The sequence below is a fragment of the Artibeus jamaicensis genome, unplaced genomic scaffold (assembly GCF_021234435.1).
Source record: "Artibeus jamaicensis isolate MK-2021 breed Jamaican fruit bat unplaced genomic scaffold, CSHL_Jam_final contig_76, whole genome shotgun sequence".
Lineage (NCBI taxonomy): Eukaryota > Metazoa > Chordata > Mammalia > Chiroptera > Phyllostomidae > Artibeus > Artibeus jamaicensis.
In genome coordinates this window covers 25,072,466-25,098,951 of record NW_026521954.1, presented here as the reverse complement: position 1 = coordinate 25,098,951, position 26,486 = coordinate 25,072,466, and the positions used below count along the sequence as shown (strand labels likewise).

Here is a 26,486-nt window from a genome sequence, read left to right as displayed (position 1 = left end):
AGAAGGTCACCCGTGAGCCCCCAGGACTGGGGAGGAAGGGGGTTCCAAAGGCCATGCATGATAAGAATGAGAAGGGAGGGAGGGTGGTGTAGCCAAACAACTGGTGCTTCAGGGCCTGCCACAAAGGGAGGGAGAGTCGTCTAGAGCTGCCCAGGAGCCCTGTGGGAGGAAGCATGTCGTGGGATGTGGGAAGACAGCGTGCGGGAGAAGTGGGTGCCGTTTTCACGAGGGGCAAGCAGCCTCGCGGGTGGAGGGCAGGCCGTGCCAGCAGTGGGCCCTGCGGCCAGGGGCAGGCCCAGGGTGTGCAGGTGGCACAGGGTTGTCGCGGAGCAGGGAAGGTGGACCCTGTGGTGAGCTGTGGCGGAGGGCAGCCCTCTAGGCCCACCCCACCAGATGGAGGGGACCTGTGGGATAGGCCTGGAGAACACCCCGAGTTCGGGCTAGGCCTAGCTGACGGGGCCCAAGACCTGCTGTGCTCTGACAAGGGTTAGTTAGCCAGGCGGCAGCAGTCTCAGCACCTACCAGCACGTGGGCATTCAACCTGGAGAAGGTGAGCATGACCGGTCCTCACTTGGGAACACAACTTGTCCAAGGGCCAATTCTGCAAGTCATCAGCAGGGGGCGGTAGTGACAGCCTGAGGGCCGGGGAGCCCTCCCTGGCTGCTTCTGCTGGAGAAAAGTGCCATTACCAAGCACGGTGCTGCAGAGACACTTCTCCTGGATCAAATATATATATTAGTTTAAAGTCTGACCCAGGCTGGGGTGGCTCAGTGGATTGAACACCGGCCTGGGAACTGAAGGGTCTCGGTTTGATTCCCAGTCAGGGCACATGCCTGGGTTGCAGGCCAGTTCCCAGCAGAGGGTGCCGGCGAGGCAACCACACATTGATGTTTCTCTCACTCTCTTTCTCCTTCCCTTCCCTTCTCTCTAAAAATAAATACATAACATCTTTAAAAGTAAAGAAATAAAAGACGTCTGGAAGCAACCCAGGTGTCCACCAATGGATTAATGGGTAAGCCAAATGCAACGCACCTGTACAAAGGGCTGTGGGTCAGCCTTGGGAAAGAGGGCGACCTTGACTCCTGCTCCGACGTGGATGAGCCCGGAGGGCAGCATGGTGAGTGAGGTGGGCCAGTCACAATAAGATGCACACTGTGGGATTCTGCAGATGTGAGTTCCCGAGAGGAGCTGAATCATGGAGGAGAGAGCTCTGCTTGCCGGGGGCTCCTGGGGGCTGGTCAAGGGGGACGCAGTTTCGGTTTTGCAAGGTGAGAGGTTTTGGAGGCCGGCTGCACAGCCAGGTGAGTATATTAACACACTGAACTGGACATGTAGAAATGCTTAAGACAGTGCATTTTATGTTGTATATTTTTACCACAATAAACATTTCTCCTTTGACCTAATTATCCTTGGTTCAAAATGGAATTCATTTTGGGGAGATTATCTGAGCTTACATTAAAGGTACATGCATGAAAATATTAACTGTAGCATCCTTTTAAATAAACAAAAAGTAAGAACTATGTCTTTAATCATGAGCAAATGAGTGTGCCCTCATTCTAGCAAGTTACACGCAATCATTAAAAGATGCTAGTTGGACAGGGATCGCTTTACCAGGACCTGGACACCAGGTGGCGTCCTGGGAAGTTGTGAACTCCGGAGAGGTGACTGTGGACTTCACCCCAGGTGGGCGGGGGAGCGGGCACTCTGCTTCCTGCTCAGGGGACCCGCGCAGAGATGGGTGACAGAGGACCGAGGGAGGCTGTTCTTTGGGGGGGGTGGGAACCTCTTCTCCCAACCAGCTGGAGGCCAGGGAGGAGCCGTGTGAGGTGAAGAGAATTCCCCGCCTCCATATGGCTGTGGAGGCTGCATGTGCCAGAAGGGGATCTGCTTCAAAGCCCGGCACTCTGATGGAGGCCGTCCTGTGGGGTGAAATCGGGCAGACTGATGGCGGTGGGCCCTATTGTTTTCCTGAGGTGAGGCTGGGACTTGTAAGGACCTGTCCCAGAAGCCCAGGGACACTGGAAGGGAGTGGCAGGTGGCCACTCCCCGGCTCCAGCAGTCTGAGCTCCTAGCTGGAAAGAACTGGACTCCTCCCGTCCCAGGTGGTGATGATTCAGAAGAGACTTGGCCCTGCTCTGCTGAGACCTGGAGAGCCAGGGGCAGGACTCTGTAGCTGGAAACTTCTATAGCTTTGCTGCCAAACCCACGAGTTTCTCCAGGTCCCCGCTCTTGATATAAATTGTCCTGCCCCAAGTCTGGGGGTCCCAGGTCCGGTGCCTGTCCCCTGGCTATGAGAAGGCCGGGGAAAGCCCTGGCTGGTGTAGCTCAGTGGATTGAGCCTGAGCCGGCGAGCCAAAGGCCGGGGAGCGGGGGCTCTGGCGTCAGCAGCAGCTTCCGTAGGCTCTGCTCCTGGCTCGTGGTCTGTCATGCACAGGGCAGCGACTCACTTGTGAAGGAGCAAGAAAAAAGAAAAAGTGACTCCCACTCTGGTCCACACTTCCAGCTCCCCCAAGGCACATTCACTTGGTTCTTCCCTTTACTTAAATGTGTATCCGCTCTTGTCTAATTTAATGCAACCCTCCCATGTACAAAAACACGGGTCACCCCTTTCCCTGCAAGGGACAAACCAAAGACTCAGTATCAGTGTGTCCACTGCCAAGTTCAGGGTCTCTCAGTGATGCCCAGTTCTGCTCTGGTGAAAATAGCTCCAGCCACCTACAGCAGGTCAAGTTCCTGACCTAACGCCTAACCTTGGTTATTTTCTAAAAACAGATTCGTGAACGGGGAACATTGGAGACGTGACCAGTCTCTCACAGGCAGTGATTCTAACCCTCACTTTTAATTCATTTCTCCTCTATTACTGTTTTATTGTCTTCTTAGCCAAGAGAAAAAATAGTATTGTACCAAAAAGAGGTGTTCCCTGAAAAAACATGGGGATGGAAGGTGGAGGGGTCAGGGTTTGATGAATGACCACAGGCCTGACTGAATGGACACATGTCCCGCTGTCCTCCCTGGGGTCCAGTCATGGGTGGCCGTCACTGCACTGAATAAACGTAAGCAGGGACGTGCCTCCTCCTTTGGGCTGGCAGGGGGTGGGCGCTTGGCAAATTGCTGAGAACGGATTCCCAGCTCACCTCTGCCCTTCCTTCTCCACGTCTCCACTGGTCAGGTGACAAGCATGAAGTGGTGACAAGTTAGCGAGTTCTTAGGTGACCGTGATAGGAAGGCTTTGGAGAAATAATCAGCTTCTGAGACCAGGGTCATTTCACAAGCATTTTATTAATCAGCTGGCTCATCCCAGAGAAATAATTGCTGCCCAGAGCTTTCTGGAAGCCAGGGGCCTGCTCCCTGGGCCCCCCTTCAAGAATCTGGGTCTGCAGGGCCTTAGCTGAGTCCTTTCTGCTGGAAGTACGAGTGACAGGCAGACGTGATGGCAGCCACAAACACTATGAACTCGTTGAAGTCCACCGTGGCGTCTCCGTTGGCGTCCAGGTCCTTGAGCAGTTTGTCCACGGCCTCCTTGTCCCTTCCGCTCTAGAGGAGACAGGGGGTCAGGGTCAGCGATGAGGGTGCTGCGGGGCACCCTGGCCGCCTCGGGGCAGAGGAAGGGAAACCCAGTCCGTGGTCCCGCACACTGCGCGCAGCAGACACGTGGCCCCTGGAAGGAGACGGGGGCTCTGGGAGGCGGGGATCTGCCCTGACGCGTTTGAGGGGATTGTCTTTGGGTTGCACAACGCGCTCCACCTGGAGGGTGCCAGAAAACGCGCTCTAGCCCAGTTCGCTCGCAGGGTTCAGGTGGCTCTGTGGGCGTCACCCTGGCAGGTGTGGCTCAGGACCGGGTCAAGGCATAAGAGAGGCCACCAATTGGACCTGCCTGAGACACTGGGGAGAAGAGAATCTGGGGTTCAGACAGGGCTCCTGCCCTCCGCGGCTTGGGCCCTAAGGCCCCAGGCCCTCTTTCAGAGGGTGGGGTGGGGTGGGGGTCTCCGAGAACCCGCTCCGTGACAGTGCTGGGTCACCAGCGTCACTGAGGAAGCAAGCACCGTCACGGTGCAGATCCGAGCAGCAACAGCAGGGGGCGCGGACGACCCAGCCCTGCACCAGCAAAACCTAGAGCGACACTTTGCGGTGCGGCCGCAGGGCCGGACGCTGGGCGCTTTTAAAGGGGAGCCGGCCCGACAGCCACTCAGGGTTTGTTTATGGAGCTCCGACTGCGCATTGGGGAAATGCCACAGCGGGCGCTGCTGAGTGCGTCCCAGCCGCCGGCCGCCACCGGGCTGCCCCGGGCTTCTGCGGTAGCCCCCAAGCTTGCGAGTCCCGGCTTGGCTGCCGGTTCTCCAACTGTGCTCCCGGGACCCCCTGCGCGGGCGGGGCGTGCAGTGAGCATGGACATTAAGTTCAAAAAGAAGTGAAACTGCGCATAAATTAGAAATTCGTTCACATCAACTTTCACGTGGAAAGCGGCTGCGTGTATAAGGACTTTCTTCCTCCACATTTTTGTATTTCTACGTTTCCTACCAGACACGTCGATTATAGAGAAAGGCAGGTGAACTTTAGTTTTAAAAACGTCTCTTTGTTGCATTCGCATGTGGAGGGAGAGAAACACAATGTGCTGAAGCGCTGGGTGTCTTTAAGTGACATTCCAGGCTCCACATTCCAGGATCTGCACACGCCCCTGGGGGCACGGAGGTAGAGCCCGGGAGAGGCAGAGGGGGAGGCGAATAAAGGAGGGGGGGGCAGGCAGAGGAAGGCAGACCCCCAGTTTAAACCCCCCGGGGAGGCCCCCCTGCCAGGCCCCCAGAAGGTGGGCTCTGGACGGACAGGTGCCAGGATGGGACACCTCCCCGTTGTATTGCTGTCAGTGTCGCTGACACCAGGCTCCCAGGGACCTGGGAATGGGGGGAGGGAGGCGAGCAAGCAGCCAGTGGACCGGGATGTTTGTGGCCAGAAGCCTTGGAGAGGGACAGTTCTGAGGGACCAGCACCCCCCCTCAGAGATGGCCCTGGATTTGACCCCTGTGCCCCTGCCCCCCCCCCCATTCAGGTCCCATCCCGGGCCGGGCCATGGGGCCCCAGAAGAGGAAGGATGCTGGTCACAGTCAGTTGGTGCCCCAGCTCTTGCAAGGGTTGCCCTGGCCTGTCCCCTTCCTGCTCAGAAGCTCCAGTCCCCTGGCCCTGGGGCAGCAGGTCCGGCTCTCAGCATCCCTCAGTGGCTGGAGCAGCTGGGTCTTGATAGTTACTGCCCCTTCTCCCAGCCTCTCCCTGTCTCCCTCGACCCGCCAGCAGGCCCCTCCCTGAGGTGGAGCCCCGCACTCTGCCCCGAGGCCCGCGACTCGCCTGCAGGAAGCCGGGCAGCTCCTTCTCCAGGAGCACTTTCATCTCCCCCTTGCTCAGACTCCGCGCGTTGCCGTCTGCGCCCGCGTACTGGGAGAAGACCTCGATGATCAAGGCCATGGCGGTCTCCAGTCTCGACATGGTGCTGGCTGCGGCTGGTGTGGCTGAGGAAATGGCCGAGGGGAGTCCTCTGGGCCCTTTATAAAGCCCAGCTTCCTGTTGACACAGAGGGTGGGACAAGCGGAGCCGGGCGAGCCCGCCCTCCCCCCCCCCCCCCCCGCCTCTCCCGGGGCCGCATTACTCAGTGCCAGAGAAATGCATCCTCCGAACTAACTTCCTGGTGCCCTGACCTGGGACCCCGGCCAGGCCCAGGTACGGCCCCCCACCCCCGCTTCACTGTGCTTCCCTTGGTCTTGGGGTCGTCACTGAGTGATAATGGTGACCCCCACCCTGGGGGACAAGCGGGGTGTCTGGGGCCAGTGGGTGCCTGGGCGGGTTTGTTGAGTAGGGAGGGAGCCAGCCTGTGCTTTGGCCCCCGTCGGTCCCTGCGGCTACCAGGTGGGCCCGGCGCTCCGCTGGGCAGGCGGACAGAGGAAACCGTTGTGTGAATGACTGTGGGACCTGCCTGCTTTTCACAACACCTTGTGACTCATCCGGCGGCCCTGCCCCGCCTCAGCTCCCAGCCGGCTCCGCAGACCCTGCGGTTACAGGAATTAGACCTGGAGAAGGCTCGCTGGGCCTCTCTCTGCTCCGGGCCCGGGTGTGGCCCTGTGGGAGGCCTCAGCAGTGAACGGGGTGTGGACGAACCTGGGCCACGTAGCAGAACTGACAAGTCCATGGGAGGCCCGGGCCACAGCCTTACCCCTCAGAGACGGAAAGTAACCACAGGGGATGGTCTGAAATTAAAATAAGGAAAAGCAGGTCAAGGCGGGCAGTCCCCGTCCTGGGCTAGAATCTCCCAGTAACAGAAAGTCAACCTTTGCCTAGATTGGGCGTCTTTCTGTATCTCTGGTAACACGGCTTTGGGATGTTGGGTTGCTGCCCTTCCTTCCAACCCCCTGGGGCACAGCCACCTCACCAACCACACACCGGGGCAGAGTCACCAACGCCCTCACTCTTACTGTCACCAGGCTGGCAGCTGACTGTTAACTGTCCTGCGCCCGCCTTTGTACAGGACGCAGTTGTCTATTCTTCTCTCCGCGCCCCCGCACCCCCCAGTCCCACAGGCTTCCCACTGTGCTTCCTCCCGCCTCCCTAATCTACCACCAGTGGGGTCCATGCAACCCCCTTCTGCCTCCTTTCCATTGTAAGGTGTAAAATAAGGGGCAAAACTGCCCATTTTCTGGAGCATTTTCTCAATCCGTTGAGGTTTTGCTTCTCTGCAATTGTGGTCATTTTGGCTCCAATAAACTTATAAAAGTTCTTACAGGTGTGGCTGTTTCTGACGGCGACAAGGGGACCACAGGGAGAGGGCTCCTCCGGGCCTCTGCGCAGGTCAGGGGCGCTCCAAGCGTGGGGTCTGGGTCAAGTTTGGGTCCCCTGGCTCGGGTGGCCTCTCTCTTCTCCCCAGTGGTGGGCACAGAAGTGGAGGCGTATGTCACCGGGGAAGCCTGCGGCGCCCCCACTGCCCACTGTGGAGGCAGGAGGAGAGCCCGGATAGAACTTGGGGGGCAGGGAGCGGGTTGGCACTTAACAGCACCAGCCAGGGTGACCATGGCCGATGTTCTTTGGACATGTCACCCTCTCCAGGTTTCCTGCCTCGGCGTGGCCCCACTGGGAGTCACTGGGGAAGAGGGAAGGACCAGTTCCACGCATCCCTCTTACGGTGGGATTCCGGGCCCACGTGCCAGGGGCGCAGCCTCTCAACCAGAAGGTGGGTCCTCCCAAGGGTATCTGCTGTTCTCAGCCAGCCTCGGGGGCCCGCTGGGGTCCGACCTTGCAGGCCTGCCAGCCCGCCGGAGTAAGTGGCCAGCAGAGGCCGGCCAGTTCCCCAGTGCGGAGGACAAGGGGCCCCGTGTTAACCTGAGAAGCCGCAAGGAGGCCGGGTCCAGGGAGAGCTGCGAGGAAGAGAGTGTGGCGACAGGGGAGGACCTCTGACCCAGGGGAACGGATTCGGCTCCGACCCCACCAGAAACCAGTCTTCCATCTGGAGCTTAACTGCCTCTCCTGCGCTTTGTCACGTGCGTGCGCCGGAATCAGAGCCCCGAAGGGTGGGTTCTGGAGGAAATGGCCTCCCACCGCAGCCCCTAAAGCGCACAACAGGTGTTCTCTCTGTCCAGCCACAGCCCAGGAAGGCCGTCCCGGGGGCATTTCTCACTTCCTTCAGCTCCGGGCGTGGTCACTGGATTTTACCCAAGTGCCACCATCTCAAGAATACACGTGTCAGCCATGATTTTGTGTGGGCTGAGGCGTCTTGCCGGAGAGCAATAGTTTTTATGGTTGGCTAATTATTTTGAAAAAATGAATTCCCCAGTTGGGGATTCCCTCAGAGTCGGTGATGGAGGGGCTCCCTTACTAGGCAAGCAACACAAACCATGTGTAACGTCTGCCTGTTCCATTCTATGGTGCTTCCGTTGTGCCTGTCCCCCCGCCCCCCGTCTCTGGATTGGAGAACATACAAACGGTACGAGGAAAACTCACCCGGGTGCAGGTGCAGAAGGTTTCCTCCTCCTCCCGTGGCTGAGCGCCCTCCGCGCGGTGCTGCTCAGGCTGGAATCTGCAGCGAACGTGGCCTTTCTCCTCTCGAAACGGTCACCAGCCGCCCTGTGAATCTGGGGGAGGGACGGATGGCTCAACTTTACCGCAAGGAGATGTTCTGCATTATTACCGAGGGCTCCTTGACCAGCAGACAGGGACCCAAACATGAGTAACATTAACCAGCATAAAGGGACTAATGAATTAGCAACATTTCACCGGATGACGGACGAAGACCACAACTCACCACAGGAGAGTTTTGTCCGCTGGGAAGACATCACAGGCTTTCCAGCACCGTCGGAAGGGACCTGCTTGGGGGCCTAACGACAAGTGGACGTGTGCCCCCGTCTCTGACACTGGCCTCCACTGTCAGCTGAGATCAAGAACTCTTCAGGGGCCAGGCGCTGCCGGCCACGAAGGTGGACAGCCGTCCCCGACAGCCGCAAGGCCTGCAGGCTCACCAACGGAAGCTGATACTGGCCGAATGTTCACGGGGTGACTTTTATCCCTATTATCCTCCCCGTGTCTCCCTGATGGAGACGGTGTGTCTCCCGGGGCCCCTCCCTTACTGGACATGAAAAACTTAACTTGGGTACCTGCTCATCTCTCCCACCTACTAGACAATGATACTGTAATATTGTTATGATAACAAAGTTAGTGGTTTGTTGGCCACACGTTGGGCTTCTCCCTGTGTCAGTATAAGCTTCGGTACATTTTTTTCCTGATGTGTCTATTATGAAGGACCCAACTCCGGGAAATTCCTCCAAGAACACGTCCCTCGCCATCCCCCTGTTGGAATCACACACGGACCCACCCAGGTGACTGTTGTGTCGCTATAGCAACAGATGACGAAGCTACCTGGACGTGGCGATGAGAAACACCGGATGTGGCGGGAAGGGCTTGCAGCCACCTGCCCCTCTGTCCCAGCGAGTCTTGCCCTCGGACTCACCAGCCACGGCCTTGTGGCTGGATGTCTGTGAAGAAAGGAAAACCACATCAGGGGCCCCCGTTTCCAAAACTACGATGCTGAGACGCGCGGAGGGTGCTCGGCTGGCTGGGGCGCCTGGTCCCCGCAGGCACCGCCTTGCCTGCTGTCAGACGGGCCGTCCTGCTGCTCACGTGTCGCTGTTACACGTGAGCAGCAAAACGAGACACAGGTGGCGAAGAGACGCGGGCCCTGGCAGCTCGAAGATGGGAAATGACCCCGAATAATGTTAACAAGGTCGTGTGGGCTCCGACTGCCTCCCAGTCACCCCACTCTTTCTGAACAGCAGGGACAATCTGACCTCGAATGCCATCTGTGGCTCGGTCCCGCCCGGTCCCCAGCATCCACCCCAACACACGCGCTGACTCTGACAGGAGTGGTCTTCCTGGGGACCTGGGGACCTCGTTACCCAGCCAAGTGTCGGTCATCAGTGCGTCCTTGGGATCGATTCATCACCAGAAGGGGACGTGTGGAGGAAAAGGGGCCGCATTTTAACCTGGCTCAGGGGAGGCCTGCGTGGCAGCTTGTGGAACTCAGGGACCTGGAGTGGCCACCAGGGTGGTCCGAGGAATGAAAACTGCAACCGAGGGTGGGGCGAGGGGGTGTCTCTGCAGGGTTTTTACTGCACGGCTAGGACACCGGGCGGCCGGAGCGCAAACAGGAGAGAGTGCCAGTTCGCGTCCCGGGCCAGCAGGGAACGAACGTTCTGTCCTGGGTGTTTGTGCGACTTCTAAGTTTTGAAAATTTAACAGAAATTGCATTTGTCCAGAAAGCTAGTTTCTTCCGAAAAGGAGGCTGGGGGTCGCATCATGCAGGAAAACCCTCTTTCTGTCCCTGACCATGGAGGGGCCATTAACCCCCATCAGGTGTGGGCCCCCCGAGGTCACCGGTTCCCACCGAGGTGTCCTCTGAGTTCCTCAGGGTCCTGGGCCACAGAAGTATTAGCGAGTCGGGGGCAGGGGGCTGGAGGAGCTGGGTCACAGCAGGGTGGGGGCTGGGAGGCCGTCTCCTGCCGCCGGCCTGGGTGTCCCGGACAGCTGCTGTGGGAAAGCGGGCACCTCTGCCCTCAGCACCTGCACCCCCCCCCACCCCAGTCCTCGTCATCTCAGGGCCACACACCTGAGCAGGGCCCGGAGCTGGCCCCTGGCCGCCACTGCCCACTGCACCGTCTGCCTGGCTGACTCAGACTCCGAGGAGCCGGCTGCTCCCAGGGCCGGGGTCAAGAGAGGCCAGGGGAACCGGAGTCACCACTTTCCTCCTCGGTCAGCAGGTGGAAGGGGGACACAGAGGAGCCAGGCAGTCGGTCACCCGGAGGCCCTGCCCGGGGGCGAAAGGAGCCCAGGGGGCCGTTCTGTTTCTGGGGGGGGAGGGTGGGGGGGAAATGTCCCCTGTGGGTCTGAGCCTGAGGGGGGATCAGAAGTTCTGGGAAAGCCTCCAGGGCCCGCATCAGGTGGGGTGTCTGAGAAGGGTGTTTGTGCTCTGCAGCCTGGTGGGGGGCCTCGGGTGTGGCCCCGGTCGGCACAGGCCCCTGGTCAGCCTGGGCCCCAGACCATGTTGGGGCAGCAAGTTCACAGGAGCCACCAGGTCACTACACTGGGCTGGGGGACACACGGTGGGACAGACTCAGATCCTGACCTTGGGGTGGGGGTCCCCAGCCAGAGAGGGAGAGGCCAGGAGAGGTGACTGAAGGAGGGAGGAGCAGAGGGCAAGAAGGGGTCAGCCACAAACCCACGCCCCTAAAACACAAAGCAAAGCGGGGGTTTGCAGAGGGAGGTGGGTCCCGCGTGCTGCAGAGGGGCCGGGAGAGTGAGGGCACATGGGGTGGGGGGGGGGTCATGCTGGGGCAGTGGGAAGTTGGGGTGGGCTGGGCAGGGGGTGCACAGACCAGGAAAGGCCCTGCAGGCCGGCCTCCCAGGTTTTTCTCCTGTAGACGGGCCTCTGAGCCCTGGCTGCACAGCCAGGCTCGTGGGTGACTTTGAGTGCCAGCTTGGCCTGGGCCCACCCACCCACAGCTGCCCTCTTCCTTGGGCTGGGTTGGTCCAAAGCTTCCCAGAGCCCCTGCTGTGCAGCCAGCTGGGAGGGATACAGCCAGGCCAGCCAGATCGAGGGCCCCTCGGGCCCCTGCTGGATGCTGAGGGCGAGGCTGGAGTTGCGAAGCTTCGAAGTGAGGAGCCCGCCAGCCATGGCCAGTTCGGGGGTCCTGCAGCCGCCTGCCCGAAGGACATCTGGGAGCTGGTAGACGTCTGGGCAGGGAGTAAAGGAGAGAAGGATGAGGAGGGGCCTCGCTGTCTGTGTGACCTCCTCACCTGGCAGAGGGGAAACAGAGGCTCAGGGCAGGGACGTGGGCAAACCAGCCCTCTCGGTGACTCATCTCCCGTCTCCCCGCCCGGACAGGTCTGGCGCCACACCAGCTTTATTCCTGAGAACTCCTAAGACTAGCACTCTGGTGAGGGGGCAGGCTGAGAGTTCAGAAACTGTTTCGCAGGAGCGAATGAATGTCAGGCATCCTGGGCCATGCACGGAGCAGTGAGGGCAGGGCCTCATCTTGTCCTGGGGAAGGTGCTGGTGGGGTGGCCACTGCTGTTGGCAAACCTCTCTCCAGGCTCCAAAGCTAGCCCAGCCTCCCTCCCAGCCTCTGGCGCTGCCAGCACACCTTGGAGCTCCTTGGCGTTGAGCCCACCTAACTCAGGTTCCCACCTCCCCCATCCCATGGCCTTTTTCCCTCCGTGTGTCTGTCCCTCCTCCGGACACCAGCCACATTGGATTAAGGGCTAACTCTGCTCCAGCCATGACCTCATCTTCACTTGCTCCACCTGTAAAGCATGACGCTACCTCCAGATAAGAGCCCGTTCCGAGGTTCTGGGAAGGACATGGCTTTTGGGGAAACTATTCGACCCAGTGCCTTGGTGCAGGGCTTGGTTACAGCGCCCAGCTGCCTGGCTGTGAATGCCCTGACGTTGCAGCAAGCCTTCCGCAGACTTCGCTTTGATTCCTGCTCCCGTCCTTTATTTGCTCTGTGACCCCTGGGACAAGTTCTCCTGTAACCCAGAGTCAGTATTCGATGAAATGCTGGTACTACCATCACTCTTCAAAGGTGGAGAGAGCACTGAGAGGCGTGGAAGACGCGGGGAGAACCGCAGCTGAGCACGTCCGGCCCTGGAGGGTGTCGGAAGCCCCAGCACTCAGCACTTACTGCCATTCCTCTCCCTTCTCTTCCCTCCACGCCTCCCAGCTGCCTTCTCTGCACCAGGTGCTTGAAGGCACAGCTGTGTCTGGACATTGAGAAGCAAACAGACAGCAACAGGACAGGGTCATGCCAGAGGCCGGCGGGAGCCTGGAAGTCTTCTGGGGGGAGGTGGTGCCTAAGATGAGGCAATGAGACAGAGGGGCTTGCTTGCTCAGCCCAGGGGTCTTCAGTGGGGTCCCCTGGGTAGCAGCATCAACAGGCTCTGAATTAGGAGCCCCGGGGCAGGGCCCTGGCCCCAGGGGGCGTTGAGAGCTCCAGCAGACGGCCTGCTGGGCGATCTCTGCACGAAGGGAGGGCGTTCTCCCTAGAGAATTGAAGTGTGGAAAAAAGCACAATGAGAATTCCATGACTTTTGTTCCTCTTTGGTCTTAACTCCACCACATTCCAAAGTAGGACTGTGTCCCTTTGACTGGAAAACAGGAGCCAAGCCCATGGCCCTTGTAGGGCTGGATTCCTGACATTTTTCTCGCTGTTTTGTGACTGTGTCAACAGGCTAGGAAATGAACTTCTCTGTCTTTACATTTTTGCACTGAGCAATGCTTCCTCCCCCCATTTGCATTGTTTAATTTGCCTTTTAAACAGAAGACCTTCTGGAATAATTTAAATAAAAGAATAGAGATATAAAATTGTAAGTCAGATTTGAAAGATTATTCAGAGTGCCCGAGGTTCAAAATACACAGTGGAGGTCTACAACCTTTTATTCAATTTGTCACTCAATTTGCCACCTCCTTGCGCTACTAAAATTTTACCACTATGCAGATTCAAGGTCTTGTAATACTCCCCAGATAGACACTGAGTCATTCATTCTTGGATGGATCCATTCATTTAGTGTGTAGGCTTAAATAACTAACTTTTGCACAAAAATGAAAAGGAAACCAGACAAAATAAATCAGATGATATAAGATTTTATACGGCGCCCTGGCTGGTGTAGCTCAGTGGACTGAGGATGGGCCTGTGAAGCAAAGGGTCGCCTGTTCGATTCCCAGTTAAGGCACATGCCTGGGTTGCAGGCCAGGTCCGCACTAGGGGCCACATGAGAGGCAACCACACACATTGATGTTTCTCTCCCACTCTTTCTCTTTCTCTCCCCCCTCTCTAAAAATAAATACATAAAATATTTTTTAAAAAAGATTTTACACGGCTGTAGTAATTTGCTTCAAAATATTCCTTTGCCCTGGCTGGGTGTCTCAGCTGGTTGGAGTGCCCCTCTGGTGCAGCGGGGTCTCGGTTCCTTCCTCGGTTGGGGGACGTGCAAGGGACACCGAGGGGATGGTGGAGCAGCAACTCGATGTGTTTGTCTCTCTCTCTCTTAAATTAATACATTAAAAATATATTCCTGCCCTGGCTGGTGTGGCTAGTCTGTTTCTCTCCTTCCTTTCCCCTCTAAAGATAAATAAATAAAATCTTTAAAAAAAATATTCCTTTGAGCTTAGTTTCCAGAACTAATTAGCTTCCCTTTGGCTATTGCTAGACAGAGGTGTGGCCAGTGTTGAATGTAAAGGTCTCTTATTTACTTTTACAAAACGTGTTGGGGCGACATTGGTTGATGGAGTTACATAGGTTTCGGGTGTGGGTGTACGGCTCTTGTGTCATCTGCACACGACGGTGCTCTGTGTGTGCAGCACCGAGGGTCTCCCCGGTGCCCTCTCCCACCTCCCCCACCGCCCTTCCGTCTGGTGGGACCACACTGTTGTCCGTGTCTACAAAGGTTTTTTTGTTTTTTGCTTAACCCCTTCGCATCTTCTGCCTACCCCTGCAAGCCCCGTCCTCTCTGACAGCTGCCAGTCTGTTCCCTATGAATCTATTTCTGTTTTGCCCATTAGTTAATTTTGTTCATTAGACCCCCACATATAAATGAGGGCATACGGTGCGTGTCTCTCTCCGGCTGGCTTATTTCACTTAGCATAATAATGTCCGGGTCCATCCATGCTGTCACAAGAGGTAAGAGTTTCTTTTTTTTCCATAGCAGAGTAGAATTCCATTGTGTAACTGTACCACAGCTTTTGTATCCACTCATCTACTGAGGGGCACATGGGCTGCTTCTAAATCTTGGTGACTGTAAATAATGCTGCAACGAACACAGGGGTGGATAGATTCTTTCTCATCAGTGTTTTGGGATTCTTAGGATATATTCCCGAAAGTGGGATCGCTGGGTCGGAAGGCAGTTCCCTTGCCAAGTTTTCTGAGGAAACTCCATACAGTTTTCCACAGTGGCTGCACCCGTCTGCCTTCTCACCAACAGTGCCCTAGGGTTTCCTTTGCTCTTCATCCCCACCAACATTTATTGTTTGGTTTATTGCTGATGGCTGTTTTCACCCGTGTGAGGTGGAATTCCACTGCGGTTTTAACTTTCATCTTTCCAATTAGTGATGCTGAGCATCTTGTCATATGTCTTTTGGTCATCTGCAGGTCCTCTTTGAAGAAGAGTGATGTTAAAGCAAATTTACTGATGGGTACCAAGCAGTGCTCGGGACTTTAGGGACAATCAGCTGAATAAGAAGACCCGGCCCCCCTCTCCAATACGGTTCCCCCCTCCGCGCCCAGAGCCCTACTTCTGAAGAGGAAGGGTTTGTTAGGGTTTGCCCAGGGATGTCATAGCCTTTGAATACATAATTGTCATAGCACCTTCCTCTTTCCGTGCAGGTATGTCGCGTTTACATCTTAAAAACATTTAATTTACACGACCTCCAGGAAGACGCAGCAAAAGTACTCTCCCCTAAGCCAGGGGAGCAGAGAGACGTGGTCACGCTGAACGGAGGGGGGGCGGGGATGAGAGGAGCCTGCGAGCTCGTGCCCGAGTCCGTGCGCAGTCGCGGAGGAGCCGGCAGCGTCCCTCTCCGCTGACGTGCGCGCGCCCGCGCTCCTTCGACTAGCGTCGAGACCGTAAAGAGGCCCGGTCGTGTCGTGAACGGGGTCGCGACACGCAGGGAGCTGGTTGACGGCCGCGACTCCATTTTGTTCGCCGCTTCTCTGCTCGTAAGTCGTGTCTTGCTGTGGCTTCTCTGAGCCGGAAAGTTTAAAAAGGGTAAAAGTTTTCAAGAATATTCTGGAACTCTGTTGCTAAGCCTAGCGAGTCTCCATTTTCTCTCCGCAGCAAACGTTGAGACCGGTTCCGGAGGAGCGGCGAGGATGCGGCCCTTGGACATCGTCGAGCTGGCGGAGCCGGAGGAAGTGGAAGTGCTGGAGCCCGAGGAGGACTTCGAGCAGTTCCTGCTGCCCGTCATCAACGAGATGCGGGAGGACATCGCGGCGCTGACGCGGGAGCACGGGCGCGCGTACCTGCGGAACCGCAGCAAGCTGTGGGAGATGGACAATATGCTCATCCAGATCAAAACGCAGGTGGAGGCCTCGGAGGAGAGTGCCCTGAACCACCTGCAGAGCGACGGCGGCGACGGCCGGGCGGCCACGAGAGGCGAAAAGGCGGAGGAGAAGGCCAAGGAGATCGCGAAGATGGCAGAGATGTTGGTGGAGCTGGTCCGGCGGATAGAGAAAAGCGAGTCGTCCTGAGCGAGGGTCGGCGGTAAGGCGGGGGCCGCCGGGCGCCCTGCCCTGGGCTCATCTTCGGGGCTTACTGAATGGTGGTCCCCGCGGGAGGGCAGGTGGGGGGAGGGGAGAAGAAAAGCATGCTCAATTTTTCTTGCGGGAGGTGTTCGTAGATACTGTTCTTTTTACACTGGTAACTGGGAACAAAACAGTTGTTTTTCGGTTGGGTATGTATTTGGGTAATTGTGGGATAATGAACTTATCAGCTGCCTTGGGAACGAAATCACGACACAGGCCATGGAATCAGAATTTTCAGGGAGCAGGCCATTATTAGACAATTGGAGACCTTGCCAGACGCTGGGAGCGGGTGAGGTGGCATCTAGAAGAGGGGGCGTCCGGCCTCCACAGTTGGTTTTGGTTGCGAGGGGTTGCGTTTGCTTTTCTCTTGTAATCAGCCTCCTAATGATGGGTTTCTCCCCATTTTCGCCTTCAGGTTTTCAGCCAGTGGATTCTGGTCCGCTGACGGAGACTGGCTGACACCCTGGAGAAGCTGGACCCGGAGAGCCTTCCGTTCACTCCCTCGTTTTCTCTGTGCTCTGTCCCCATTCACACTACGTTTCTGCTGTGGTCTGCGGGTGACGACCTCAATACGAGTTTTGCCTGCCGGTGTCGTGTCTGGGAAGCAGGGCCCAGATCGTAAGTTCCTGCAGCGGTCCCCTTTGTTCTGGGCTCTGGTAGTTTCCAAATGTTGAGGTGCTTCGCCCTTTTATAGCTCCCTGGAACTGTGTGACATATGAGACTCAGAGTTGGGGGTCCCCAGCTCTGGAGGTGCTGAAGGAGCTGCTTGACTTCAGAAGACGACTCTGCAGCAAGCAGCTGCTAAAGAAGCTGACGAAGGGACCAGACTTCGACCGGGAATGGGAGTGGGCCGACCTGGCTGAAACTAATGACCCGGACGATGGCTGAAGATGGTGTTACCTGTATTTTGGGACTTGAAGTTTTTCTGTGAGAGACCAAAGGAGGAGAGATGTATTTTGTTCAAAGTTTAAACTTGACACGGCACACTGTCTGGTGTAACTGGTCTGGTCATTTTGTCTGCATGGCCTCAGTCAGCTTGTCTGATGTGGGACCTGGTAGGAGGTGAGGTCTCAGCACTCCTCACGCGTGGGGTGGCGCCCTGGTGTGTTGCGGAGGGCAGAGTGGAGGGGATGTGGCAAAGGCCCAGAAGGGCTGCGGAAGGAAAGCAAGGGCTGTCTGCACTGGACCCTAACGTGGACAGGGATGAGGCATCTTTAAGGTTCATAAGTTGTCCAGCTCTAAGTTCGTTTGAGTAGCAGACCTAACAAGTATTTGAGGTCAGAACCCTTCCATGTGTTTAAAAAAATTACCATGTTAATAAAAGTATTCATTTGCTTGAAAAGACAAATGATCTAAAAAGTTACTTAGAACTTTTGCTTCTTTTGGAATGAAATCTCCTTTTCATCATTGTTGAATGGAGGACGAATTCCTTACTGTTTGTTTCATGCCCCCAACCAGCCTCCAGCACAGGGCAGACTTACTCTGCAGGCCGCACTGGGAACCGGGAGGAAGGGGACCTCGTGTTCCATGGCCCAAGGCTCCTGCCCTCAGAAACCAAAGGACTTTCTGTGTTCCTACTTTGAAAATGGAAACAATTCTCTAGTCCTTGCACTCAGCCAAGGGGAGCTGGCAGACCTCCCTGCTTAAGAAACGAAGGACTCACTCACTCCCCCACCTGCTGTGAGGATCGCTGGCAGGTGCCCTCAGCGGGTCGCCCTCTGAGCAGCGCCTCTGCGTTAGAGCTGCCTTGGCCCGGGTTAAGCCCCCCTCCCAGGTGGCCGTGTCCACTGCTGCCCAGGCCGGGGGGCTGAGGGCCCTCTCGCTGTTCCCTGGGACAACTTCAAAGGGCGTCTCAGCTTCAGAGGCAGCTCCCTGTGGGGTCTGCGGACACTTCTGTTCGGACTTGGTCACAACCCTGCTGCTCCCTGTGCCCCATCTGGGTGTCCCCTCCCTGCCACCGGTGTTAATCCCGAACAGACTCCCCTGCACTCCGGTTTGTATCCCAGTCTGCTTCCTGGGGAAACCTGCTGATAAACATAGACCAAAAGGAAGTTGTCACACTGTAGATAACCATGCCTTAAGGGGGCAAATCATGGAGAGCATTCAGAGCGAGTAACTGGTGAACTTGGCCTTGAAGAGTGAGGAGAGCTTCCAAGGCCAAGGAGAGACAGGGACGTCCCAAGCCCAGGAACAGAGAGCAAACACCCAAGGCTGGGAATTTGCTGAGCCTGTTCTTATTTTTAAGTTTTATTTTTAGAGAAGGAGAGAAAGAAACATCAATTTGTGGTTGTCTCTCATGTGCTCCTATTGGGGACTTGGCCCATGACCCAGGCATGTGTCCTGACTGGGAATGGAACTGGTGACCCTTGAAGTTACAGAACAGTGCTCAATCCACTGAGCTCCACCAGCCAGGGCTCTGAACCTGTGCCAGTGGCGAGGAGAAGCAGGTAGAGCAGAGTTACAGCCAGAACACCACGCCCCCGAAACTGCATTTAGTCTGTTTGGTAAAACCGGGGAATGGATGTTGGTGCGAGCTGGTAAGAGACCACAGACTGGATTCTGGTTTCACCAGTTTCCCCCTCAAGCCCTTTTCCTGTTTCAGGAAACTGCATCGTGTTTGGTGGTTGATTTTTAAGTGGGCGATACAAATAGCACAGCGTTCTAGAGGTGCAGAAGTGACCTCCGCTCCCCGGCTCCCCAGCCGCTCTCTCGGGAGACGGCCTTCTCCGAGTCGTGTGCGCTTCCTTCCAGGTGTGGGTCTCAGAGCGCACGCACAGGTCCTTCTCTCCAACCTTTGAAAGTTCTAAATTTTGTTACGTAAAGGTAAAACATGTAACTTGTGAGCGTCCTTAGTTTTGTGTTGCTTTTTGTCACCTAAACCGCAGTGCGAGGCCTTGGCCTGGCAGTTCAGTCGGTTCAAGTGTTGTCCCAGGATTGCCAGGTTGCAGGTTTGATCCCCAGTCAGGACACAGAAGAATCAACCAGTGAATGCGCACAGAAGTGGAACAACAAATCGATGTCTTTCTGCCTCAAGTCAGTAAAACAAAAACTCTCATTTTGAGAATCTTATGCTCTGTCAACATCCAGAGCTACCTGTTGTCATTTTTAACTGGCTGCATGTGTTGGCTGTACTGCAAACTTCAGGGATCACAGGTGGTTCCCACGCCGTCTGAGAGCTGGTCCTGATTTCTCCAGCAACTCCTTACCCTGTTCCTGTGACTCCGGTTACAACTGGAGAGCAGACACCAAGTCCTGGTTCCCCGGCCTCTTCAGTCCGACTCGGCTTGCCGATGACTGCAGGGGCAACAACCCCTTGCATTTTCTCAGCAAAAAGCCCCAAGAGGAGGCATTCCGAGGGCTGAGCGGAGTGTGGTGGGGCTGCAGGGGCTGCCCGCGGCAGGTCCGGGTCTCTGCCTGTCCGCCATCCCTGCGGCACCAGGGCCTGGGCGGCCTGCGGGCAGGGCTGGCAGAGGCTCCCCGAAGCTGGGACCTCTGCTCAGGTGGTGCATGTGTGTCTGCCCTTCCCCACCAGAGTGGTGTGATGGGGGATGGTGACAGCTGTGGCAGTGGGGGTGGTTAGGGGACAGGCTCCAGCGAGAAGTGGAGCTGGAGCGTCAGAGCTGCCACTTCGCAGGATCAGGCTGGGGAGACCACTGAGCAGCACCGCAGAGGCTGCGTCCCACGGGTCTGCCGCCGAGGTGAGCCCTGGGAGGGAGAAAAGAACTCTGACTTGACAGGAGGACTGGTAGCAGCCAAGGACACGGTCAACCCTTGGCGGGGGTTGGGGGAGGCATTAACAAAAGTAACCTTCCCAAAGATAAAACCTCAGAAGGCCTTGGCCGGTGACTCGGTTGGAAGGAGCGTCACCGTGCAGACCAGAAGTTTGCGGGTGTGACCCCCAGTCAGGGCACGTGGGCCGTGGGCTGGATCCGCAGGTGGGGTGAGTACCGGGGGCAACAGATGGATGTTTCTCTCTCCCTTCCTCTCAAACATGTTCTAGGGTGAGGATTAAAAACAAGAACAATAAAACCCCTCAGAACCCAAGCTGCGCAGGAATAGGGGCTGGGAACTGGAGAGCTGGCTGGCTCGCAGCCCCCTGCTCTCTGCATGACCCCAGGAGACACCGGCATCCTGTGTGGTTCACAGGACTCGCGCTGACCCCGGTCAGCTGCTGTAGGGGCGACTAGTGCTGTTCACATCCTCCGCCTTCCAGGCACTGGGAGGATCGCGCCCCAGGGCCCTGGTGGTGCTGGTGGTGTGTGCGTGCTCACGTATGTGAGGCTCAATCTGGGCCACGAGTTAGGAAGGAAAGTCACATCCAACCGGGACCTCCAGTGAGAGACCCGCCCAGAATTCTCCTCCCTCTGGCTCGGGGCCAGCACATCAGAGACTGGGGGCCGACCACCACCTGTGACCCTGGGGTGGGTGCTGCTCCCCGCGGACTTGTGACGAACAGGTCACACAAACGAGGAGGGACTTAGCGTTTTTACCCGGGCAGTGCCTTCAGTGTCCGCCATCCTCCCGAGGGAGGTGGGGTCTGTTGTCTGGTTAGCACTGTGGCCCGTGCCCCGGTGCCTGCCCAGAACGGCCCCTCCCCCGGTCAGTTCGGCTTGCTCCGCTTCTGAACGCCCGGTGTTCAGTAGTTCCTTTCTCCTGGTTTGCACCCCCACTGCTGTTTCTTCAATCTCTCTGTCCCATTCTCTTACCCTCAAGCTCATTCATAATATTCTTTGCCTCTTCAAAGACTGTGCTTCACCACTTCCCTGGCTGGTGTAGCTCAGTGGATTGAGCACCGGGCCGCGAACCAGACAATCGCGGTTCGATTCCCAGTCAGGGCACATTCGTGGGTTGCAGGCCAGTTCCAAGCAGGGGATGCACGAGAGGCAACCATACATTGATATTTCTCTCCCTCTCTCCTTCCCTTCCCCTCTAAAGATAAAGAAATAAAAAAAGACTCTGCTCCACCACCTGAAACAGCTGAGACGGACTCCCCCAAGCCTGGGCTTTCCGGCAGCTGCGTTGGGGATGGTCCCTGGCAGCATGGGCTGGCGGGCGGGGGGGCTGCGCTTCTGATGGAGTGAGGGGAGGGGGGAGGGAAGGGGGCAGGAGGCAGAAGAGGGGTGCGAGGTTAGGGTGCTGACATGGAGTTGTCACCACGATGGACCGTGCACACTAACCAGACAAAACGGTGGTGGACGTATTTTTAAAACCGCCACAGCTACTGTCATTACACTCCAACGATCCGATGTCTTCCTAACAACGCAGGTTAGAAACCCTCAGCCTTAGTGGGAGAGCTCAGGAGGTTTCTGGGCACGAAATCAGCACCCGAAAGTCAGTGGGGTTCCTCTTCACGGGGAACACAGGGAATTTTCTAAACGGTATCATTTACAATAGGACCAAAACAATTTTAATGGCATATTGTTTTTATAGGGATACCCTAACTACCACAGACGGAGTGGCTTCAAACAACGAATCTCTTCCCGCACAGTTGGGCGGCCAGATGTCCCAAGGGCTGCGTCCCTCTGAAGGGGTACGGGAGGAGGGTCTTTGCCGGCCTCTCCCCGCTTCTGGGCATGGCTGGGGGGGTGGGGTCCTTGGTGTCCTCGGGCGTGTCGGTCCAGTCGCTGCCTCTGCTCTCACGCAGCCGTCTTCCCTGTGTCTCTGGGTCTTCAGGAGGCTGCACGTAGGGATGCCGGTCACGGGACTCAGGGCACGCCCCAATCTAGTGTGGTCTCTAGCCACTCGACCCGGCTGCTGAGACCCTCTTTGCAACAAGGTCCCATTCTGAGGTCAGACTGGGCAGGAGTTTCAGGGGAGAGGGGTACTATTCAACCCAGACGCAGGGTAACTAGGAAAATGTTATGCGTGAAATTGCATTGGAATGCAGTAAAGAGCAGCTAAACGGAGGGACAGAACTAGTATCGTGATTCTCCCAGTTGCTCCAATGAGTCAGTTCAATCCTCGTTTAAAAAATCTCATCAGGTGGGTCTGTCTGATTGTCCTGGTCAAATGTGAAAAACGAATTCGAGACTTAGATGGACAAGTAGAAACGCCGGCACATTCCTGGAAAAGGAGGAGCAGTGGGGACTTGCCCACCCGACCGGCTGTCAGAATTACGGTGAAGCTAATCTGGCCGTGAGGTGGATGTGAGACAGCCCGGATCGGGGCCACAAGCCCGCGCGCAGGCCCGGCACCGACAGGGGTCGCCCTGCAGACCCGAGGGAACAGAGAGAAGGCTCAGGAAGCAGGGCCACAGCAACCGGCTCTCCAAGTGCGGGAAATGCAGTTAGACCCCTGCCTCGAACCTCACTTCCAGATGGATTTCCCTCGAAAATGAAAAACTGCGCCATGTTTTAGAAGAGACTGTAAAGGAACATTTTTTAATGACCTCATAGAAGAGAAGAATTTCTTAAAATAAGATAAAAAAGAAAAAGCATAAAAGAAATGCTATCATATTCAATGACGATGGGCGGGACCGACGCAGATGGCCATGGATGGAGGAATGGCTGAGGGAGCTGCAGCTTCTCCCCGCAACGGTATCAATTCAGCCACAAAAGGGGATGGAGTGCGGTACACACCACGGCTTGGACAGAGCTTGAAAATACGATGTCAGCTGAGAGAAGCCAGACACGAAAGGCCACGTGGTACACGATTCCTTGCACATGAAATGTCCAGAGCAGGCCCAACTCTGTTCCCCGCGACTCCTGCCCTGAAGCCCTAACCGCCCCCCGCCCCCGCCCACGCGGCTGTGTGTGAAGGCGGGGCCTTCGTCTTGGTGCGTTTGGGCCATTGTAGCAAAATACCACGGGCTGGGGAGCCTACAGCATCGGAAGTGCGTTTCTCACAGCTCGTAGATTTGAAGGAGTCTAAAGATCACTCGTCAGCTCTAGCAGTAAAGTTAGTAAGGCCTCGAGAAACAAATTTGGCTGGAGTCCAAGACCGAGGCCTGGTGGGAGTTCTCTTCCTCCAGTGTCGCCAGCGCCTTCGCGCTGAGCCCTCGCGTGGCGGAAAGGCAGAAGGAGCTCTGCGGGAACTCTTTCACGACAGCTCCCACTCGTGGACTCCGCGGTTATGACCTCGCACCTCCCAAAGGCCCGTCTCCTGACCCCACCACGTCGGTAGTTGAGATTTCCACATACGAATTTGGGGGGAGGGGCACATTCAGATCGCAGTCGCCTTTCAAGAGGTGAACAGAGGTCGTCTGATGTGATTAGCATTCTGACAAGCACAGGAGACAGCAGGGACCTCACGCACAGAGAAAAGGCCATGCGAGGGCGCGGCGAGGAGGCGGCCATCACAAGCAAACGGGAAAGGCCTCGGAGAAACCCAGCCTGCCAGCACCTTGATCTTGGACTTCTACCCTCCAGAGCCAGGAGAATACGGGTTTCTGTTGTTTAAACCACCCGTCTGTGGAACTGTGTCGTGGCAGCTTTAGTAAAGCAATAGATATAGATGACCTGTTGAGGACAGAAAAACCCGTAGTGATAAAAGGCAGACTGGTGGTGGCCTGCAGATGAAGGGAGGGCGGGTGAGGGGTGATCGCTGGATGGGTGGTGGGTGTTTTCAGAGTGGGAAACAGGAAGTCTGTGGAGTCGCTGGGCCGTGGCGGCCCTGAAATCCAGCTGTGCCACGTGTCCCCTCGCTCTTACTACTCGGGAGCCCCTCTGTGACTCTGGCTCCGCCCTCTGGGCTCTCGGTTCCAACCTCTCGTTCATCTTTTTCCCCATAAAATATAGCTGGGACTGCGGCCGAGTGGTTTCTTCAGCCTGCTTCTTGCCCATAGATATTTCGATTTCCAAAATTCCTTTTCATTTTGTATCGTCTGTCTCCTTTAGCTCAAAATGATTAAATTTTTAAAAAAGATTTGTAATTTATTTTTTAAATAAACACATTAATTGCACCTTACTTTTCTGTTAAATTTTATTTATTTATCTTTAGAGGGGAAGGGAAGTAGAGAGGGAGAGAAACATCAATGTATGGTTGCCTCTTGTGCATCCCCTGCTGGGAATTGGCCTGCAACCCAGGCATGTGCCCTGACTGGGAACTGAACCGCAATCCTTTGTTCGCAGGCCCACACTCAATCCACTGAGCTACACCAGCCAGGGCAAAACGTTTGTAATTTCTTATTAATTTATTCTTAATGGATTAACAGGTTTACACACAAAAACCACACCCACAAAACTCGTTGAAATAAGCCCTTCTCCACTTTGGGCCCCGGTGATAACTGCAGGGATACTGCCCTTAGACTTGAGAAACCCTGTTTAAGAGGAAAAGTCTGCGAGGCATGCCTTTAAAATCCTTAGAAGGCCTTTTGTGTGTTTGAAAGGCCCTATCAAGACAGCACCAGGCATCTTTAAAGACCATTTTCCTGACGGCAACCTGGATTTGATCTCTGCCCAGAAACTTGGTTCATGTTCACATCGCTTGCTGTCTAGCATCACTGGCAATGAGAAGCGATTTTGTTGGCATGCTTAGCAAGTCCTGGCTTGCTTATTTGTTTCATTTCTTGTTTGTAGTTCACGGTTGTTTCTTTAGCCCCTTTCTCTACTCTTGCATTTTACTGCAAGCAACTAGAAGTTAGGTGACACCTTCTGCACAGCCTGAGCAGCGCCGTGTGCTCTTCTCCAGTTCCCCGCCAGTCGCGGCTTCCCCAAATTCTCTGCTGCTGCGTAACAAGGATGCCTGTCCTCCAGACTCCTCGCTTTTCTTTAAACCTTCACAGAAAGACTTCTCAAACCCCCAGGCCCTGTCTCTCTCTTCCTTGTATTTCCAACTTCTGCCCTCTGCTCAGTCCCAAAGTTCACCCCCACCTTTCAGGTTGTTCCAGCGGTGCCCCATTTCCGGACACCACTGTCTTTTTCAGCTACGTAAAAAAATCACTTGAAAACTTACTGGCTTAAACAACAAGCATTTAATGCTGATAGAAATAAATTGCCTCTTTGAAGTCTTCACACTGTTGGTTATGTAGAACGGACTCCCTGCTTCATAATTAATCACTCAACAGACGGCTTCTCCCAGGTGGGATTTAACTTCACAGACTGTAAAGCACAGATGATTAGCGGGAACCAAATGGCGTCAGGGAAGCTGGAATTGAGACTTTTCCCCCTTCTCTGCTGTTGCCGTTGTCCATCTCCTGCTCCCCCAGAGCCCGACGAGGTCCCCAGCTGGCAGCAGTGATGCGACCTCACTTATGCAACATGCACAGGGTCCTGGCAATGTTATTTTTGCATGGGCGATGATGTGAGAAGTGGTGGTCGATTTGTTTTCTAAACTTTGTGAGTCTGCTGCTGCAACATTCAGACAAGTAGGACACAGGTTCAGGGTGGAAAAGGGGTGAAAACGGGATAGAGAAGCCGCTTTGGAGGTGCCGAAGGGGTGAATACCATTTCCAGAAGAAGATCTTCCAGGCTGAAGATTCTAAAAAGGAAATTTAGAACCTTGGGGCATTCTTGTGATTCCTCTGCCTGAGACTGAACCAGATATAAATGTGGAGGAGGAGAGTCTGGCATTTTATTTGGGAATTCATCATCTGACCCAGACAGGCTTCACAGTGAGTCCGTTAGCTTTTGCTGCACAGGCTACCCCAAGTCCAGGAGCAACAATCAACATTTCTCAATGTCTGTGGATGGGCTGGGAGTTGGATGGTCTAGCCTGGCTCAGTAATGGCTCTGTGGGCCGGCTATGGAGGCGGGGTCTGTCTAGGGCAGCTGGGCCCAGTGTTCCCGTCATCTGCATCTCTCATCTGACCGGAGAGACAACCCAGCTTCCTCTCCTCACCGCAGAGGCAGGGACAAGGATAAAGAGGGCCCGATGGCGTTGGCATGCTCCAAGCGTGTGCTCGTTTCGTGTCTGCTAACGTCGCACTGGCCGGGACCCAAGGCAAAGGACGTGGGCACAGGAGGGGGCGGGGAATTGATTCTGCAATGCAACCTGCTACCATCTGCGCCCACGGCCCCGCCACACATACACATGTAAAGTGTCCTCTCCACACCCCGCCAGTGCCCCCAAAGTGTGTTCCGACTGTGTCACCAGGCTGGAGTGGAGACCCAGGATCTCATGGTCCCATCAGGTTTAAATGGGATTTTCCCTGGCTCAGAGACCTAGGAATTTTTAGAAAATATTTTCTTTGTCTATTTTTTAGAGAGGTGAAGGGAGGGAGAAAGATCAGTGTGTGGTTGTCTCTCAAGCTCCCCTGACTGGGGACCTGGCCTACAACCCAGGCATGTGCCCTGACTGGGAATCAAACTGGTGACCCTTTGATTTGTAGACTGGTGCTCAATCCACTGAGCCATGCCAGCCAGGGTGGCCTATGAACTTTTAAAAAGACAACTACCTTAGTCAGTTCGAGCCACTGTAACAAAACCACAGACTGGGTGGCTTAAAACAGCAAACATTTATTTCCTGTAGTTCTGGGAGCTGGGAAGTCGAAGATCAAGATGCTCACAGATTTGGCATCGGTGAGCACGTTCCTCCCAGCTTGCAGACATCCACCTTCCTACTGTCACCTTGCATGGCGGCGGACAGCACTGGCTGGCTGGCTCTCTGGTGTCCCTTCTCCAAAGGGCACTACTCCCATCCCGGGGTCTCCACCTTTATCACCCAACTGCCTTCCAAAGGGGCCATCTCCAAATACCATCTAACTGGGGGTCAGTGCAATTTTGGGGGG

General features: G+C 55.8%; 2 protein-coding genes across 3 annotated transcripts; one reads left to right on the top strand and one right to left on the bottom strand.

The window, feature by feature from the left end:
* Nucleotides 1-3,260: 3,260 nt before the first annotated feature.
* On the bottom strand, nt 3,261-5,527 carry S100P (S100 calcium binding protein P). Its single transcript, XM_037126999.2, has 2 exons — nt 5,337-5,527; nt 3,261-3,534 (listed from the first exon to the last, which is right to left on the bottom strand). The coding sequence occupies exons 1-2, from the start codon at nt 5,472-5,474 to the stop codon at nt 3,385-3,387; spliced, it is 288 nt and encodes a 95-aa protein (XP_036982894.2). The 5' UTR covers nt 5,475-5,527; the 3' UTR covers nt 3,261-3,384.
* Nucleotides 5,528-15,142: 9,615 nt separating this feature from the next.
* LOC119035588 (MORF4 family-associated protein 1) lies at nt 15,143-16,819 on the top strand. 2 transcript variants are annotated; one of them, XM_037126982.2, is made up of 3 exons: nt 15,143-15,235; nt 15,354-15,779; nt 16,236-16,819. In XM_037126982.2, exon 2 carries the CDS (start codon nt 15,389-15,391, stop codon nt 15,764-15,766), a length of 378 nt encoding a protein of 125 aa, XP_036982877.1. In that variant the 5' UTR covers nt 15,143-15,235; nt 15,354-15,388; the 3' UTR covers nt 15,767-15,779; nt 16,236-16,819. The 2 variants fall into 2 exon arrangements, with proteins under 2 accessions (XP_036982877.1, XP_036982876.1); XM_037126981.2 differs by having other exon boundaries at nt 15,204-15,779.
* The last annotated feature ends 9,667 nt before the right edge of the window (nt 16,820-26,486 follow it).